We start from the raw sequence: 20,387 nt of genomic DNA, 5'->3' as shown, positions 1-20,387 counted from the left end.
GTCAGTTATGCAAAGTTAAAAACATTTAACAACTCCATCTTTGCAGAAATAGAGCAGCGGTGACAGTTTTTTTTTTATCTAACATGTAACTGAAATACAGAACATCCTTTTGTATTATTATTATGGCATGTTTACAACTAAATAATGCAGGTTTAGAAACAAAAACAGGACACTTTTAAATTAACTCTTAACTCCTGTAGGGTTTACTGTATGTGACCATACACTGAAAGAAAAGGGACAAGAAAATCCTCCTTCTCCTACATCACACAAACAGCTTTTTAAGAGGCAGTTTGTCTTCATAACTTCCTTTGAGGAGTTAGGATTTACTGTCCACACACACCTGAATTTTACTTGTACAAAGAAGGCAAATTTATAGTGTCTTTTTCCAGAGAGGAGAAGACACCATTATTTCCACTGTGGTTGCTTTTTAGCAGATGTGTGTATTTGTTAGTGGAATAATATGGGGAATGGCGAATGTGTGCAGCATTAATGGGAATTACCTGTTTACAAGCAAGAATTTACTCAGCATTTAATTTCTTATTTTTCCACTTACGTAGCATTAATTTGAATTTCCTGCTCAAATGTGTTATTGGGCTCTGTCAGCATAGTGGCAAGTCCTGTAAATATGTCACTTAACATGTCGATTCAGATCAGAAGTATAATCACTTTTCCATTTCATCTCTAACAAGGGTGAAATAATCTGAGGCTAATCTATAATAGGCAAATCCAATCACTGAAGCCAATGCCTGTTGTGATTTGAAGCGCTGCCAGACTTTGATCGTCTTGGCAGTAAATTGATTAGCAGCGATCCACTTGTCTCCTAAATGCTGATCCTGAGAAAAAAGGTACATGTCTTTGCTTTAAGCTGAGGTTGTGGTTGAGCTCTGAGATACTCCTTTTTTTCTTGATCTGCTCTCTGCATGACAGCTCAGTAACAACAATGGCAGCCCAGTGACAAGGCAGTCCAGCAACAAGTTAAGCTGCCTTCATTAAGCTAAGCTCAAGTCTCTTACTGTTCAAACTGCCATAGCTGTCTGAGAAGCCAGGATTGGGATTGGCTCGAAGTATGAGTTTAATTAAACATGACTCAAAGAAGATAAAACCTCTTGAATTTTTAGGGAGAAATGAATTAGGTGTACATCTACAAGTGTTTAATATTTACAGAATGGCTTGCCAAAGCTGACGAATAAAAAGCATCTATAGCTGGTGTCTTTTCTGATGCAGAACCACACAGAGCCAATCATTACAAGATCGTTGGCTCCCTTATTTTTAAGCACTTTTGCCAGCTGAAATGATTAAAAGTGGCAGTTTATTTAGAACTACAAGAGCATCATTGTAATGTTTTCATTTTAATGTGTCAAATATAGAGGATTATTAACCTTTAGCAGTCCCCCATCCTCTAATCCTCAAACGTTAACTGTGCTCAGTACTTTGACTCTGTCAGTCAGCCTAATTCCAGATAGTTAGGTGTTTTTATTGGCACGAAGATCTCACTGAAAAAAGTGCTAACTGAACAACAAGAGAGCAGCATGGAGGGCTTTAGTTTCCAAGCCCTGTCTCTTGTCTTTGAGAAAATATTGGTAGTTTTGAGTTAAAGTTCAACAGATGCTGAACACTAACAAAGTGCTTTCTTTTGCTGTCTGCTAGTCAAACTTTGCCTACTATGGGTGTGTGTTAAATTAAAAAAAGGAAGGAACGAGACAGAAGTGCACTAAGTCTGATTTATTTTTGTGAGCCTCAGTGCATTCAGAGCTCTGCGTTTAAGGTCAAAAGCAGCAAATGAATCGGGGCTGACTTCATCATTTCCTTTCTTTCATCTCCTCTCCAAAACTTCCATTAACCTACTTACTTCTGATTCTCTAATGTTTTGATTTCTTTTATTTTATCAACTTTGTCCTCATGGCTGACCTTACCTGTTCTAGGTTTCTTCACATTTGTCAATCCCGTCTATTCATCAGGGCCAAACATCACATCTTAGAACCTCTGTGATTATGATTTATTGGCTAAACCTTTCAAGCCAGCTTCCACTTGAACTGACTGTGTTTCTGCATGGTCCTACAGCTGACTGAATACAGCCCAATTCATGTCGAGGACAAGCTTTCATTTCTTTTATTTATTCTCACTGACACAATGAATTCACTCATGCAACCCATCAGGCTTCTCATCATTGCTGGGAATATATTCACAGCAGATACATGAGGTTCTTTCAGTAATAATAAATTGTTCTCCAATGACGATGCTGCAGCTGACATTGGGGTTCACAGGAGAGAGTGACAGATTTCGACAGGTTGACAGAAAAACGATGCAGGACGAGGTGACAGAGCACATTTGTTCCTTGAAATGTTCAGTTGTACAATGCATTGGAAAAAAGTGGACATCTTTTATTCATGCTCAGTTGTCGAGGTGTCAAGAGTTTTGTCAGGCCTCTCATTGTTCTGTTAACCTTGTCGCTGTGAAACGTCCTGTCGCTATCTCTTTGGTTTAACATTGCTTCCAGGCCGTGGGGAAGGGAGAGAAGAAAGGATGGAAAGAGAGAGAGAGTAAAGTTCACTCCATTATTTGATCATTAAACAAACATGGTCTTTTGGAAGAAAATTGGGGGGAAAAGAGTATAAGAAGAAAGCAGCACAAGCAAGATAGAAAAGGTGCAAAGAGAAAAGGAGGAAGCAGAGACACTGAGGATGAAAATGATGAGGAAGAGGGGAGAAGGGTTGAGGAGCACCTGTGTAAAGAGCAGGAAGGTGTGCAGTCCATCATCTGCAGACAGCCAGGCGGGGCTGTCTGGGGAGTTTATTTTTACCTTGATACAAGAGTGTAGATCAGGTTCGGGAGCCTGGTAACACATGCCAGCAGGGGTTTGAGGACAGATGCTGTCTTGGTGTGACCATCTCTCATTTCCAATCAGCATGCATGCTCAAAACGACCAATCCTGAGGTCAAAACTTGTGCTGTGTCATGTTTGCTGCTTCTCAAATGTGAATATTTGGTTCTATTCTTCATCATATTCTTTGCATTCCTGAATCTACATAGCCTCATTAGGACTGAGTAAAACCTGATATTGATCCTCAGCTGATCAATTTTTATCTTGTATTTACAGACCACTAGATCATACTGTCCTCTGTTTTCTGAATTGTTCTCAGTACTAGTATAGACTCACTAGGAGGAGCATTGATTAGCAAATCAGACCTGCAATTAATATCAAAGCAGCGGGCGGAGGTCCACAGAGAGCTCCGGCCACATAGTAAAGATATTTCAGTGTGGTCCCACCAAACATACTTTTATCAACATGTTCATTAGTCTTCAGACAGGTGGGTTGTGGATTTAGTATCATGCTGGATGAGTTTCAGATGTCTTAAAAGGTTGTTCTGCTTGTTGCTTGGCATTATGAGGGTGATTAGCAAGTGTAAAGCTGGGTACACACATAAAGATTATCAGGCTGTTTTTGCCCCATTTTTCACCCGTCCCAACCAAGGACGTCAATCACTCGATTATCTTAAGTCTTACAAGATTTTCCTATAAAATTATCATTTGGTCTGAGGTGTATTAAAAGCAAATTCGTCCCGACAATCAGCTCTGAAATGGGTTGTGGCCGAGTTGTGACTGTGTGTATTGTGATGTGGAATGGAATGTAGCCAATCAGAGAACGAGATGACTTGGGAGCAAGGAAGGATAGATATAGTCAGTGTTCACGCTGTCTCCAGTCTGTTATTTTTATCAGTTTTGGATTTTTCATTTAATAATAGTCACAAGTGCACCATCATTACTTTATCATGTATGATGAACTCTGCCATGCTGGGTGTTGTGTTTTCCGGTTTTTGCAATGTTTATTCTTCTTCGTTTTTGTTATATTACGTTCGATCACGCAAGATTTCTCGTTACGAAGACTAGATTCTGGATCGGTTGCAGGACAGAATCGTTATGTGAGTGTTGTTCTGTGCTGAGAATATCGAAGCACACCACACACAGTATGATCAAAACTGTTAAATGCCTTATTTTTAATCTTCATATGTGAGATTTTTTAACAGATAAAAAATCTCTTCAGATTTAGAAAATCCTTGTGTGTGTACCAGCATCAAGGTGATGCTTTTTGGATTTTGATAATTTAGCAGACTGTTGCTTTTTTAAGTGTGTATGTGTGTGTATATGTGTGTTTGTGTCCACTTGTAAAACAAATTATGCTTACTGTATATTTATAATTTTTCTTTCTTTTGGTTTTTATATAAAATATACTTCCTGTCTTGGTTAACAAGTTAACCCATCCTCCCTCTGTGTTCTCGTTGTGCAGGTTGGCTCTTTATGTGTACGAGTATCTGCTGCATGTAGGAGCACAGAAGTCAGCACAGACCTTTCTGTCAGAGGTAAGTCACAAAAATGCTTTATGTGTTTGTGTGTGTCAGGCTGCAGGCCATGCGGTTTATGTGTCCACCCTCAAGGGTCGTCTCATACAATATGTCCAGTAAGTGTAGCAGCTAATTGAATTAGCCAGGCCTTGGTGCTGAGCCAACAGGTTAGTGCAGCAGAGCGGCTTTTTAGTATTAATGCTGCATTTAGTGGGACTTGAACCAGAGCACAGGAGGAGTTACTATGCCCAGCCGTTGTCTTAAGCTGATATTGTCTGGTTCGCACCGTACCTGCATACCGTGATATTTTACATTTTTATTTGCTTTTTCTCTTTGTTGTCTGCCTTTTCAGCTCTTCATCTTTTTCTGAGATGCGAGGTTATCCTCACGTAAATTCTGCAGGGGTTAAAAGGTGACAGGCTAAAAATGAGGCCAGTTGATTATTGTGCTTCACTATAAATGATGGCAAATTACAGCACAGAGGACAGCAGCTATGGCTTGTTGTACATCGGCCAGAGGAAGAGAAGAACAAAGAGAGGGGGATGGAAAAGGTTACCTCATCAGCTGGCACTGATTCTCATCACTCTGACTTAGAATGTGCTTGTGCACATGCACGTACACACCCCAGTGTCTCTCTGACACCCTTTTCCCTCTGCCATATCACTTGCTTTCTATCCTGCAAATGCAGAAGAGAAGGATAGGCGGTGTCACATTTAAGTGTGGGAACGCATTAACTAAGAGTGCAACAAGTATAAACACAGCCGCTTGTGTTCAATTCATGGGCTCACATATGCACACACTCTGGGTAAACATTTGCCAAAATGAAGCTCTGGCTGGAATAGTGGGGTGGAGTAAAACACGGTTTTAAAATCCTGTTTTTTGCTTTTATCATCCACATAGGTTTGAAGTGTATCCTCAGGCACAGGAAACAACAGCCCACATTGGCAATTCACAAATCAGAGCCAGAAACTTACACATAAAGACTAAATCACAACCAGACAAAGCAACAGGCAATAAAAAAATATCACTTAATCTGGTCAAACTTTACAAATGTCTTAGCTGTATCAAAATTTAAACCTTGCTTCAAACTAGCTTTATATAGGTAGACAGAAAACAGCATTCCTGCAACACTGATCTACATCTGCCAGTAATCATGCTGAGGAGATCTTGCTGTAGCATGGTGAAGGTAAATGAAAGAACCTCCAGGAGTGCCAACCACAGAAGACAGGATATGCGGGCATGCTATGTGCTTTTCTTTTCCACAAGCTCCAGATGACGCAGGAATAAATGAGCAAACTTGAAAGTGTCCTGACCTGAACTGTCTGCAATCTTATTTGGACTAAACCACAGGACGACTTGTTCATTCGATTCTTTTTTGTACCAACTGAGCAAGTGTGAGAAAGTAAATTCTCTTATACCATAGTTTACATGGAAATGACTGGCTGCCAATGTTTCACATGAACTGATGAATTTACTAGAAATGCTGACTTTTTCTGCAAGAATGTGGGGGGGAAAAAACAAAAAGTGAAGCATTTCCTGCTCCCCCCCAAACTTCAAAGCGTGGCATTCCTTCTAAAAGTCACTGTGTCTGATCTGCAGTTGAGGTCAGGACAGTCTTATTAAAAGTGCAGTGATTCAGTTTTTCCTGTTATTTTAGTGCTTGTTCACACTGCTGCTTGTGGAGACTTGAAGCCACGATACTGTTATTCATCTAGCTTTATCAAAGATTTCAACAAAGAAAATCAAAAGTATAAACTTTGAAGAGGCAGGTTAAATAAGTGTGATAGTCTGATAGCAGTCAGCTGTTCATAGTTACTGATAGTTGTACACATCTGGGGACTAACATCACTGTACTGTGTATGAAGTCTTGAAACAGTTACCTTGATTACAGTCTGACGGCATCAAAAAGTTTAGACTAAAGGGCTTGTTTGTCGAAATGGCAAAAAAAAAAAAAAAGAAACAAAAACTTTTGACTCACTTAAACATTTAACTCACAGCATAAATGTTTTTGAGAATAAACAATACCCATAACTGCCGACAATACACTATAAGTAGCATTCAGTAGCTGAAAATAATTCCTAAAGACCTCTCAGTGTTCTCTTGTTTAAGGTCACCAGCTTTGTTTGTGTCTCTGTCCTCAATCTTTTGCTTCAGGTGATTGGTGGTTCAGTGATTATTGCAATCATTAAGTGAATGAATGAGCCTGGTTGGTTCATTCCACTGCAGTTAATGTAAATGAGCTTAATGGATAAGTTCAGGAAAGTGTATATTTAAACTAAGTGGAGAAGTATTGATCCACATTTTGCAGTACTACTTTCCGATACCAGCACTCTTTTCCTTTAACTATAATATTAAAATAAGATCATCCTTCATTTTCTGTCACAGTCGACAAAATTCAGATTCAGTTTTAGAAATATTTTTGTTAATATTCTAGGGGAAATTCTTTTGTAACAGTGCTCCATTAGAGAAAATAAGAAGTAACTATATACTAAGTAATAAATATTTAAATACAAATATACTATATGTATTTTTGTGTGTACATAACAACTTATTAAATATTAATCCTTGAGGGTGGAGTTTGATAACCACAGACAGGAATGATTTCCTATAGTGTTTGATGGTGCACCATGGTGGGATGAGTTTGCTGAACAAGCTCCTGTGTCTGACCAGCACATCATGGAGTGAATGTGAGGTGTTGTCTAGTATTTTTCTTGACTTAGACAACATCCTCATGCCTGACACCATTGTGACCAGTTCCTACCTCACAGCACTGTTGGCCTTGCAGAACAGTTTACTGGACCTGTTGGCGTGTGCTGTCCTCAGTCTGGTGCCCCAGCATGCAACAGCAGTTTCAGAGCGTTCAGCTGATCTCTGCATTTAACCATCCATGTGGCATGGAGATGTGTTGTGGTTCCACGACTAAATGAAAAAAACTGTCCCACAGCTAAAGCAATAGTAACATCATCCAACATGTTTGTAAGGGTCAAACATCAAAATAGAGAATGCAACAATTAATAAAATAATTGAGAAAAAGTTAAACAGAAAAACTAACGATCAACTACAATAGGCTGACACATGTTAGCTATATTACAAGTTTATTACAGGAAGCCACAAATAGAAAAATAAGATAATGAATAAAAATTAAACATGAGTTGTATAAAAAATACAATATAAAACAATTCAATAGCATATAGCAATACAATAACACACCTATTTGATAAAACAATTAAAAAAAGTGTATTTGGCTGAACAGTTATTGCACATGAACACTGATTGTGGTGATAATGTAACATTGTATAATATTACATGAAGCTGTATTTAAATGCACGTTATAGCTGGTTATATAACTTTGGTATATTTATATTTCCATCAGGTTACATTAGAAGCAGCAGAATGATCCTCTGTCATTTTTGTCAGCTACAGAGCTGCTCTCCTCTGAACACACCAAGACCATGTCAGATTCTGCATGAAGTTTAATCAGTCCTAAATTTGAAGCAAGTCAGTCAGGTGCCCATAGCGCTACAGTAAAATAAAATTTTACAATTTAGATACTAAAAATTATTTATACAATTGATATGGATTTGAAATCCTTTTAAACTGGCTTCACATCTTAAACAGCATTTAGCAAAGCTAATTGTTGTGCATTTGCTTTGATATATCAGTCTGGGTCTATTTCCAGGATGTTAAGTAAAGCTTGGCAAGCCAAGGTAAGCTTTTTTTTACAACAGGCTGCAAAATCCAACATTTCCTGCAAGAGAAGGGGATTAATTGTTCAACTTTAAACTTTTCTGTAATCTATTTAGCCTTCATCTTGTTTGCTGAATTTCATCACTCTTGTGTAAAGTGTCTGCTGCAGTGAGCTTTGTTTTTTCTCGGCTATTAACCATGCTATACAATGTCCACTTCCTGGGATGTTTAACATTTTTTTTTTCAATTTTTACACTAAAATATCCATTGAGCTTGGCTCAGTTTGCAGCGACTGTCTCTGCTTGCAGCAGGTTCACAGTGGCAAGCTCTGTCTCCAAATAAAATCTGTCTAGAGATTTAAAAAAAAAAACAGTTATTGGGCATTGGCTAACTGATTTATGTATTTGACGTGTAAATGATTAAGTAATTCTACAACAGCATTTTGGCTGTAAACCTAAGCTTCCATTGTAATTCAAACTTGTTACAATCGGTAACAACACCAGAGTGTAACATCTGGATCCATATATGGATAAAGGCAGAGATCAGTGGCTTTAGTCCAGTGTCCGATCCAGGTTTGATATCAGTATCAGAGCCCGATACTATCTTGTATAAATTCTGTCCCAGGTCTATCAATAATTAATCTGATGCCAACCTTGTTGTAATCAGATTAGCTTTCTAGTTAGATGTGACATGCAGTACATGCCATGCACTTTCCCACTAGATTTAATGGGAAAGTGTGTCCAAACATTTGACTGTTAGTGTATTTGCACACAACAAATGAAAATTAGGTTTATTAACATAACAAATAAAAAGACTTTAGGATGCTAAATAAATTTCTTAAGTAAAGGGTTTGGTTTTGGATTTGAATGGTGTAAAACTGAATGCTCATCAAATTTAACACATAGGCTAACATTTAATTTATTCTGGACTAATGCCCACATTACAAAAAAAAATGTAATGCCAAATGCTACACGCCAAAATAAAAAATGTGAACATGATTTTTTTCTTCTTTTTTTCAATGTAACTGTTACTCCTTAAATAATGTGAAATTTAAGATGAAAAATAAATTGACCCTGGCCCTGAGAGCAAGTTTTACTGTGGGAGTCATCACCTGGACATGATTGCAAGATGTTACTAAATCTATCTGAATCTAAATGATACCATCAGAAATGGAACTAAAATGGTTCAAATGGTTCCCATTTGAAAGTTGGGCCAACAATGTGTGGATAATACTTTATTTTTATTTTTTTTTTATTTTTTTTTATTTATTTTTTTTTTTTATTGTGGATAATACTTTAAATAAAACTATATATGTGATTTTCCACAGGTTCCATATTGTTTATTGCTGACTGTGTAAACTAGTTTTGTTTGTGTTGTTGGCCATTTTGCTTTGTTAATGCAACAGATGAGGAGGAAGTTTCAATTGAAACAAACCTCCTTTGTAGTAAAATGACACCGAATTTAAGATAAAAGATTTAAGTTGGAAAGCATTGTTACTGTTGATCAGAGATGCCAGTAACGCGTTACAAAGTAACGCATTACAGTAATCTGACTACATATTTTAACAAAATATAATCTAACGCGTTAGGATGTCCTACAGTGTAATCAAATTACCGTTACTCTTCATATTCGTCCTGCGTTACTTCGGCACTCCCCACTCCTTTCACATATGATTTGAAATCAAGCGCCGTGGACGAAAGTATATTTATCTAACTCAACACACCTTCTCATTAACGGTGGTACAGAAATTTTATGTACTCGTAAGCATGCAGTTACCTTTCTTCGCTGAAACTTGACCTTTTTTAAATCGACAAACACAAATCATTCACTGCACATGACTTTAGAAAAAAATATGATATAGAAACTTATTACCCTGGTGCATGATGGGAGGTCCGCCTCTCCACTTCCGTCCGTCATTTTTTTGTTTGGGGGGTTTTAACTAATAAAGTAACTAGTAATCTAACTTAGTTACTTCTAAACCTTAGTAATCAGTAAAGTAACTAGATTACTTTTTAAAGAAGTAATCAGTAATCAGTGGTCAGATTACTTTTTCAAGTAATCTGTGGCATCACTGCTGTTGATCACACACAATACTTTGAAAGGTGTGTGTGATTGATTTCCAGCTACTCTTAAAAGCATTTTAATCATGTTTAGATTCTTGGGTAAAAGAGTTGTCATGCTCCATATAAAACCATTTCAGATGGTTATGATCAAGGCTGTAAACAAAGGCTTGCATTTGAAAGTGCAAACGTTGGCCTCACAGTCAAAGTTATGACTTACCTGAGCAAAGACTAATGTCATCATAATCAGAAGTCTCAGTAGCTATATACACATTTAAATATTTGGCAAAGTTGGATTCTTTGCTAGATAAAAAAAAAAAAGCAACGACACTTTTGGGAGGGCCTTTAACTGCCTTTAACTAATTTATACTTCATGCAACTTAATGATAGACTGGTTCCATGATAAGAAGATGGATCAGATTTTAGTGATTCAAAGTGAATTCAAGTTACAGGCAGAGGCCTTTACAGAGGGGGGGTTTCCATAAAGTGTAACACTGGCTGTCTGACTTGTTAAGATATCGAATCATAACAAACTAGTTTGTTTCACTGACATCCCAACCCTAATCATTTTATTGGGAAGAAATGTGGGAAGGATTGGGAGAAGTGAAAGAAAGGAAGAAATTTGGCCTAATTAAAGTAAACCATGAAACTCTGAAAGCAGAAGTAAAGACGCTGTGAAGAGCAGACTGACGGGTGCGTGGGTTGTTTAAAGGTTTCATTGGACTCCTCAGGCTGGTACATGTCCCTGACCTCACACTCTATACACTCTCTGACTCAGGAAATACACACACACACACACACACACACACACACACACTTGTACACATACACATTCATATTCATGTGACAACTTGCATGGAGGCAAACATAGACCCACTTATCCACTTGTAAATCTAAGAAAATCATAACATAATTACCTAATGGCGTGTGTTATAAGAATTCCCTTGCACCCTCTTCAATCTGGTAAAGCATGCAATTCAGATGTCAGGCATGTTTTTATACCCAGGATGTTTCTGAAGCTTCTCTCTCTATCTTTGTCTGTCAAGATCCGATGGGAGAAGAACATCACACTAGGAGAACCTCCGGGGTTCCTCCACTCATGGTGGTGGTGAGTGTTTTGTGTGTTTTGTTTAGTTTTTTTTCATGGCTAATGATTTTAGATGCATTCTTCTTAATGTTTTCTTAATTCCACCACAGTCATTACTCACTGAAATAATTTTCTCTCTCCATCCTGCTGTCATGTGTCTTCATCTCATTCACTACCCCCAAAAGCCCTAATAATACAAGCATATTATTTTGATGCTGTACGCCTCTAAATTTAATTGTTACTTTATATTTCTACATGTCAGGCTTAAAAGTTTGTGTCTGACTTACTCTGTGTGTGTGTTACAGTGTTTTCTGGGACCTGTACTGTGCAGCTCCAGAGAGGAGAGACACATGTGAACACTCCAGTGAGGCCAAGGCCTTCCATGACTATGTAAGTCTGAACTGATGTGGCTGTTTTTGCTCTTCCTGGCTGTTTAGCAGAAATCATAGTAAAGGTAGAACAATACAAATGTTCAGTATTTAATAAAAACAAAAGACATTTTATTGTTAGATAACACATTATACTGTATGCTGCCAGTACTGTACTAATAAGTAATAAGACAATACAATTATTCTATTTAATACTGGATAATGACCTAATCAAATAATTTTTAAAAGATCCACTTCATACGTTATCATATTTGGATTTACAATTTTCAGCAAAACGGAAACAAAGTTAGTATAGCACATTTTATGTACAAAACAATTCAAGCGCTTTACATTGAGCATTACAAGCGTTACAGCCAGATGCAGAAGAAGCATTAAAAAGTGCAAAAAAGAATATAAAGAAGCAAAATTATATTAACCCTTTGATGCATAGTGTCCACTACAGTGGACACATATTTAAAGGCTGTTTTTAAATGTATGCATGGGTGTGGATCGTACATTAGCAACTTCATTGGACATTAGTGAGTCACCAATACTCTGCCACGTATAAAGAATAACTACATTTGATATAGTATATATACATACATTGTAATTAACAAGTTTGCCTCAGTGATAAACAGGACAAGGAAATGATCCAGGTGTTTTTATAGAAAATTTATATTATATTAATATGACAAGATATCATTTTATAAATATTTTCATAGATCAAATAGAAAAATCAGTACACTGAGTAAAAGGTAAAATAAGATTAAAAAACATAAAAACATCAATGTGCATGTGTGTAGAAGTGAAATATTTTATTTTAAAAAATGTGGTACTGTTTTGTAATAATTCATGCACCAGAGGGTTAAGGCATAAAACAGTCTGCAAAAATCATCATAAAATCATATAAATAATTTAGAAAATTATTAAAAGCAAGCAACTATCTAGATAAGTTAAAGATATGCAGATTTCGGGCATAAGCACAAGAAAAAGTAAATGTTTTTAACCTGGATTTAATAGTGTCGACATTTGGTGAAAGTTTAATCTCCACTGGCAGTTTGTTCCACTTGTTTGCAGCATAACAGCTAAATGCTGCTTCTTCAAGTTCAGTCTCCAAGCTTGAGTCCTTGGATCTAAGAGCTCTGCAAGGTTTATGCTCTGACCCTATCAAAGATGTATTCTGGGCCTAAACTGTTCTGGGATTTGTAGACTATGAGTAGAGTTTTAAAATCTATTCTGTGACTCACTGGGAGCCAATGTAAAGATTTTACAGTGATGTGTTCAGATCTCCTTAGTCCTGGTTAAAACTCTAGCAGCAGCGTTCTGGATGAGCTGCAGCTGTTTAATGCTCTTTTTGGGAAGTCCTGTTAAAAGACCATGAATGGATGAGTTTCTGCTGCTGTTTTTGGGGTGACTAAACCATTAATTCTGTTGATGTTTTTGAGTTAGTAAAAAGCTGCCTTGGTGACAGCTTTGTAGTGGCTGCTGAAAGTCAGATCTTAGTATACTAACTTTCCAAGATTACAAACGTGGTCAGTGATTTTAAGGGCCTGAGCCTCAAGATGTTTACCAATGCAGACTCTTTTCTCTTTGCTACTAAACAGGTATCTCAGTATTGTCTTCATTTAATTGTTTATTTGCTTCAGACATTGACACTAAGTCTGTTGGGCTACAGTCGTCTGGGTGACAGAAGCATATAAAGTTGTGTATCATCTGCATAGCTGTGATAATTTATGTTAAAATGTTATCAATCATATACAAGTCGAAGAGGTACCATATCTGACCTCTGGGGGACTCCACAAGTCATGGCCTCAGATTCATAGCTGCTAATTGAAAAAAAAAATAAAAATATTAACAATTTCAGCCTCCTAAATAGGACCTGAACCAGTTAAGGACTATTCTAGGAAGTCTGACCAAATTTTCTAGACTGTGCAACAGGATTCTGTTATGTACAGTATCAAATGCAGCACTAAGATCCAGCATAACCAGGACTGATGCATGACCAGAATCAGTATTCAGCATATTGTAATTTAACACTTTGACCAGATCATTTTGAGGTGCTGATCAGGTTGAAAACCCAATCAAAATGTATCAAGATTTTCAATTTCATTCAAAAATTTGTTGAGCTGGTTTAATACAAATTTCTGAGTAAGCATTGCTGTTTACATTAATATTTTATTATTGTAATGTCACTAACATTATTCAGATAAAAGTTGCTTGCTGCATTTTATAACATAAAGCTGAATCAGATTTCATGATTTTATGATCTAAACAGTAAAACAAACTAGTTGCCAGTCTTGAAAGCCTCATAAAATATTTTGTTGTGATGTGTAAAATGTGTGATAAAATGTAGTGCAAAGTCTGCATGAGATTCATGTTCTTTAAAATATAGCATGCACTATTATTATAATTACATCACACTGAAGAGCAGACTGTGTGATGGAAACATCTCTTATTGCTGTATTTTCTTAGTATGGCTTCAATTCACTGCAACGATTCCAGCATGTTGAGGCATGGGTTGATTCAGTCATGCACCATGCAGTAACTGGACTACAGCGAGTGACGTTGGAGCTCTGGATGTTTTTTTGTTAACTTGTGACTAAGAAAAAAGTGTGGATCCTTCATGTAAAATTTGAGGTGATTGTGTGCACTTGTGTGTGCATGTTTCTGTTTTTATGTTGATGTTTTCCCTGTATTCTGAAGTCTGACTCATCAGACTTGTCTCTACGGTGGTTTATTGAGATGTATTGTTGGAAGTGCACAGGTCAGGGGTTTCTGCCTACACCAGCAGGATCTTCTCCCTCTTTGTGGCTTGTTCTGACTTTACCTTAAGCTTGCAGTTCTGTAGATCTGGCGGAGGCTCTCTTCTCTTTTATCTTCTTGCAGTTTGGTGTGTGTGCCTGTGTATGTGTGTGTGTGCGCATACTCACGTGATGCTGCTGATGCTGGCGATGATGATCAAGGTGATGAATAGGCACTCTGAGGACGAGGCAGCAATGTGATGATGTCATCCTGGCTCAGGGAAGGGAAGCTGGAGGGCAGCACGACCTCAGCCCTGTGAGACAAGCAGCAAGGAGAGAAAAGAGCTGGAGAAAAATAGGAAACCATGGTGATGGTTTGAAATGGGGAGATGACAAAAAGGATGGACAAAAAGTGAGCTCCAAAAAACAAATATAGGAGTTATTAAATCTAATTTTACTGAAGATGCTAACAACAGTTTATTTTCCCTATCCACGATCACAATTCATTCAGCATCTATCTTAAGTTATTAGAAAAGGCAACCAGCAGCCTTCCTGCCAGGGTGTAATCAGGGAATTGTAATTAGACCAATTGTAATTAGACCAAGGTCACTTTCAATCAGCTGCTCCAATGCTGGTCTGCTTTTCAGATCTAATCAGAGGTACTAACCACAGATCTGCTGTTCTATTAAAACTAAATGAGAGGACAACTGTGGTGGATGTCTCTGGGAAAAGTATCATGCCTTAATTTGATGCTTTTCTCTCTCTCAGTCTTCTGACTTTGAAACTGATGGAGATTTTAATCAGACATTTTCATGGTAATTATTTTGAGATAGTTAATTACTGATGAATAAGTAAATGCGTTGAAGATGTAGCAGATCACATGGCATCATTTTTTTGTTCCTTTCTTTTGATAATTGATGGGATTATGACAAGGCTTTTGGCACCATTTGCACGCTTATCCTAGTTTTAATGATCAATTGTAGAAACAATTGGCTCTGTCTGATTTAGACAAATAGTTTCATTTGTCCGTTTATGTTCTGTTTATGACATTTTGCGTGGCCTTTGTTAATGGAAATGCAGATCATGTAACGAGATTCAGATCTTTTCGATCCAGGACATTAATACACTAATGTAATTTTGTTTTAAAAGGAAGAAAAACTGATGAAAGGGAAGAGAGATGCAACATTATTGATTTCCATCTTCAGACAAGGCTTTTTGGGCTTCAGAAAGGCAGTTTACAGTTTTGTTAAGTGCTTTGTAAATTGTGTACTCAATACTAAATGACCTGTTTCCATTTACCCAGGCCTGTGGAGTCATCCAAACAAGTTATTTTTAAATTCTCAGCCTGGAAATTACCTTATTGGAGACAAAAGTCAAAATTGTCTCAAACAAATCTACACTGCTCTTTTAAGGCTTACCCTGACAGAGTTAGTTTAAATGATGATGTTGCATAGTACTTACATTAATACATTATAACTAAATTAGAATAGATCAAGGTGATTAATTCAGTGAAGGGTAGACTGTTCCATTCTAACTAATGCCTATAATCTTTAACATGATATGAGCAACTAAGTGGAGGAAAAAATGATCGTCAGCTTACAATGACTTGCAACACCTTATTGATTATATTAACAGCATTTTAAATGATTTCCCTTATAAAAAAATCACATTTAATCACATCTATTGATGTATAATTGTGTGTAGCACTTTTCAGCAAAAATCCAGTGGATTACTCTCACAACAGACATTCAGTACGGAGGTCAAAAAGACCAACAGGTACAAGAAGGGTGGATGAGCTTGTAAAAATGTGGGGAGTTTAGAAGAATTGCACTCTAAAGTGAAGAAACAAATAAAGCCTGGTGTCTGATTCTAGGAGATCACCAGTATCTGACAGTTGTACTGGTCACACTGTGCAGCTTCCAGATAAGAACATGCTGTAACTGAAGCAAGCCAATGGCTGAAAAAGGGATCTTTTTAAATGAAATATGAATGTGACTTGGCTTCAAGCTGTACGTGTTCATCTTATCAATGTGCAAACCTTTGATAGTCTCATAGAGGAAAGCCCTCAAATTAACAGTATATATCCAAAAACCAGACTAGACCAACCAAATAATCTTTTTTTTTTATTGATTAATCTGACTAATCATCAACGAAAATAACTGAATTAAAGAGCCAGAGTAAAGAGTGCATTTAATTATCTATTAGCAATGATTTAAAGCAGAAAATCTTTGTAGTGGGTAGCTTTAATGTCTTAAAAATTATTTCTACCAGTCATGTATTACCAAAGTAGCTGTTGATTAATGTTGATTAGTTCCCGACTTCCTGATATCTTCAGCATTTTTCTGTTATGCTCCTTCAAAGTGCACTCGTCTATCTGGTTTATCAAATGATATCTCCATTGTTTGAAAACGTTGCTAAACAGTCATAACTGCAGTAAAACTGGTCACAGTAAGCAAACAGGGTTGGCTTTTCTAATGCTATAAATTACAGTCCTCATTTCTAAAAAAGTTTGGACGTGTTTTGAAAAAATGCAACAAAAACTTAAATCTGTAATGTGTTGGTTCTTTTGTACAATTTTTGTTAACAGGCCCAAGTTCTGACAGCAGACAGGTCATTAAATCACACACACTGTTTCTATAAAGCCATACTGTTGTAAATTCTGCAGAATGAGGTTGTATATCCTGCTAGAATAACCTAGGATATACAGGGAAAAGAAATCTCCTTTATGGCAGCATAGTTCTGTCTAAAAACTCAAATATGCTGTATGCCTCTAAATCAGTGGTACCCTCATACATTTATAGGTAATCTATGTTTTGGGCACACCTGCTAGACACACCGCCAGATGCTGGCTTTCACTTAAAACTGCCTGGATGGTCTTTTTAATCTTTGGCACATAAAACCCAACTTAAGCAGCTAAATTGTGGGCTCATCTGATCACAGAGCACATGTCCATCACCCATCTAAGATGAATTAATGCTCAAAGAATTTATTAGTACTTCCACACAGAATTCATATATGGCTTCCCCATTGCATTGACTGTTTTTTTCAGGTACTCCTGAGCCAGTGTGGCTATAATGATCACTGTTCTCATGCAGTACCAACTGAGGATTTAAGGTTTTATACAACAATGGCTTCCATCTTTGAAATTTACACACTGACTCGTTTAGTCTTTTTTATTATATTATTATATTTTGGATTGAATATGCAGAAAAACTGAAGTTCCAAATTTTGCATTTATACATAAATAAGAGATCAAATGATAAGTTATTTTCTGTGTTGGGAGGAAAGCCATTCTTGCTTGGAAATGGCAAGCCGCTGATGCTACTTTCCAACTGCTTTTAATTGATTCTAACTAATCTGTTGATCGTATAACTCTCCATAATGTTGCTATAATTTATTTCAAAAGGGATATTTCTTCTTTTTTAGTCTTTACCCGATTTTTTTGTGTTGCTGGCATCAAATTATTATATTATTTTCTGAATACAGTAAAACTGATCAGCAAAAATAATTTCCTCACTACTTTTGTTTGTTAAATATAGGTTAAAACGATTAAAAAATTACAGACTGAAGAATTTGTGTATTGTAGAAATCTTCCCAAATTCTTATTTTTATGGGCGAAGCAGACTTTGAGCAGACATGTGATCATGCATGAACATACAACAATGTTACAAGAAGGGAAAGCAATGGGAACCTAGTCTCATTGTGTGAAATCAATGTAGGTGATAGCAGGCACTTGGCAGTGAAAGCGGGGATAAAGAGATCAAGAGGCAATGCCAGGAGCAACCTCCTTTGATAAATATGCTCTTTTATATGCTCCCAGATCTTAAATTCATACTCTCCCACTCACACATGGAGATTAATTCACGCTTAGTTTAACAGCTGTGCACACAATCTGTCATTATTGTTAGGATAAAGGTTACACAGATTTGTAAATGTACTAACACACACTGATTTTTCTACTTACTGATGCACTCTTTGTGCTTGCTAAGCACAAGCATACACTTACTTAGTTTTGTATACTGTGCTGTCTGTGTGTCTGAGGGTTAAGTGAGTTTAACTGAGAACATTTCCTGTCTGCTATGAGAAACATGTTCTAAAGAATGAGCAAATAAGTTTTTTGTTTTGTTTTTTTTTTCTGCCCCCCTCTCTGTGGTTCACAAACTGCTTCTAATGCTGATGAATTAGTTTTAAAACAAAAAGAATTTTTATCCTGACTGTTAACATTCTGCTACTTGAAAATCCATCCAGGGAAGTTTACAAAGAAAATATGGCTGTCCCAAGATGATGAATGGATTGTAATTAATTCCCCTGCAGCACTATAGGGTAACAGTATGAGCTCACCTCTGTCTAAAATCTTCACCTTTACCTAGGATAGATCAAAACATAAAGGCTTCATTGCCAAGAAATACAATGTAAGATCCTTTTTATTCTAAAAAAAAAAAAAAATAACCCAACGCACTCCACCCACGTTTTTTTTTTTTTTTTTTTTTTTTTTTTTTTTTTTTTTTTCAATTAAACGGATCCATTTCAGAATATCATAGGCGTCTAAATGCACAGACCACCTTAAAGAATGAACTTTAGGGTTATGATATTTACTGTTTGACTTTTTCACCTGAGGTTTTCCTCTCAGCCACAGCTGCCTACCAGCAACCTTCAACAATGCTTTCCTTTGTTCAGTGAACCATGTAGCTAATTTAAGCCTTTATTGCAGTTGCTTGTGTTGTATAATACATATTAAAGAAAACTTTACTTTTTACAAAAGCAAATAAGGCCCAGTGGGAGGCACACCTTGGCTTGGTTGTAGCCTACCCTCTGAAAGGTTAGTGAGTACAGGTGATGGATGGAGAGGTGAGAGAACAAGCTGAAACTGTTTCTGTTTTTAATTGTAATTTAAAAAAAAAATACCAAAACTGCAAATTGTGATGTTTATTCAGAAGAAAAAAATTAAGGTCTGATGAGGATAGCACCAATCAAACCCGAGGATGAAAAGCTTGAGTCAATGATTTGAAAGGCAAAGCTAAAATCGTGCTGATCGTGTTTGTGTTTGCACACATCTGAGCAGAGAGAGTGGACAGAGATAACCTAGAAACAGAAACTGTTGGCTCCAAGTATTGTGGGTAACAAGCTGATTCCATCCAGTAGAGAACCAATAAGGGTTAGGCATAGACCCCCGCACCCTGTTTCCAGGGAAACTGTGCCCCCAACCTTCCCTCTCTTTCTTTGTCTCTGTCCATGTCTCTCTGTCTGTCTCTCTTACACACTCACATGTTCCTTCTTGGTGGTGTTGAGGAGGAGGGAGCTGTGGAGGTGATTCACTGTAACATCATTGCCATGGCAATAGAAAGTGAGCCAAGTGAGGAGGGAGAAGGGAGAAAAAGAAAGGGAATTTCCATAGGGTTGTGCAGAGATGGAAAAGGTTGACTCAATCTCCAACATTTTATTAAAAAACAAAGATAAATTTCACTGTTAAACACTGTACACTGTATTGTTTCTTTTTAAAAATCATTGCAATCATTCGCTCTATTTCCCCTGCTTGCCCCCCTCACTCCACACACTGCTTCGTGCTGTCTCTCTCACATCAGCAGTTTTTCCACTCCTCATTCTCTTTGCCCTTCTCTGCCCCTGTGCTCCTGCTTTCCACATTCCTCTTTACATCTGTTGCTTCCTCTTGTGTTGGCCTGTTGCACGCAACTCTCTGGTGTCAGAGGAGTGTGTTTTCCACTGGTGGATTACGCCGAGTCGTGTTAAATGCATGTTTAGACATGCCAAGGTGGAGCGTTTCTGTGGTGTTGATATATGCACGCTTTGCTGCTCTGCAGTGGGCCTGGTCAAAGATGAGGCCATAGTGCAGGGTGGAGGGAAAAGGCTAAAATAGGGCAGAAAAAACAAGATGCCGTGAGAGTGTGGAAGATTAACTGTAGTTATTTTTATTGATTATTAAAAGAGAACTCACACTCAGGATCATTTCTGAGTAAAAGTGCTATCTGAGCAAGTGCACAAGAAGATTTACTAGACAAGCTTTCTCTGTTTAATTCTAACTGAAGCCAAATATATTTTCTAAAAAGAATGTGTAGTTGCGAAAGACTGTAAGGAAATATTTCAGCC

The 20,387-nt window shown here is 37.2% G+C and overlaps 1 protein-coding gene across 1 annotated transcript in view; it reads left to right on the top strand.

The window, feature by feature from the left end:
• The window catches only part of si:ch211-130m23.3 (uncharacterized protein LOC558547 homolog), a 65,059-nt gene that overhangs the window by 17,185 nt on the left and 27,487 nt on the right, over positions 1 to 20,387 (top strand). Inside the window, 3 exon segments of the mRNA XM_041999668.1 lie at positions 4,285 to 4,357; positions 11,133 to 11,194; positions 11,479 to 11,563. Coding sequence (XP_041855602.1) covers positions 4,285 to 4,357; positions 11,133 to 11,194; positions 11,479 to 11,563 — 220 coding nt within the window.

This window comes from Melanotaenia boesemani, chromosome 11 (assembly GCF_017639745.1).
Source record: "Melanotaenia boesemani isolate fMelBoe1 chromosome 11, fMelBoe1.pri, whole genome shotgun sequence".
NCBI lineage: Eukaryota > Metazoa > Chordata > Actinopteri > Atheriniformes > Melanotaeniidae > Melanotaenia > Melanotaenia boesemani.
This window is presented reverse-complemented; position numbering and strand designations above follow the sequence as displayed.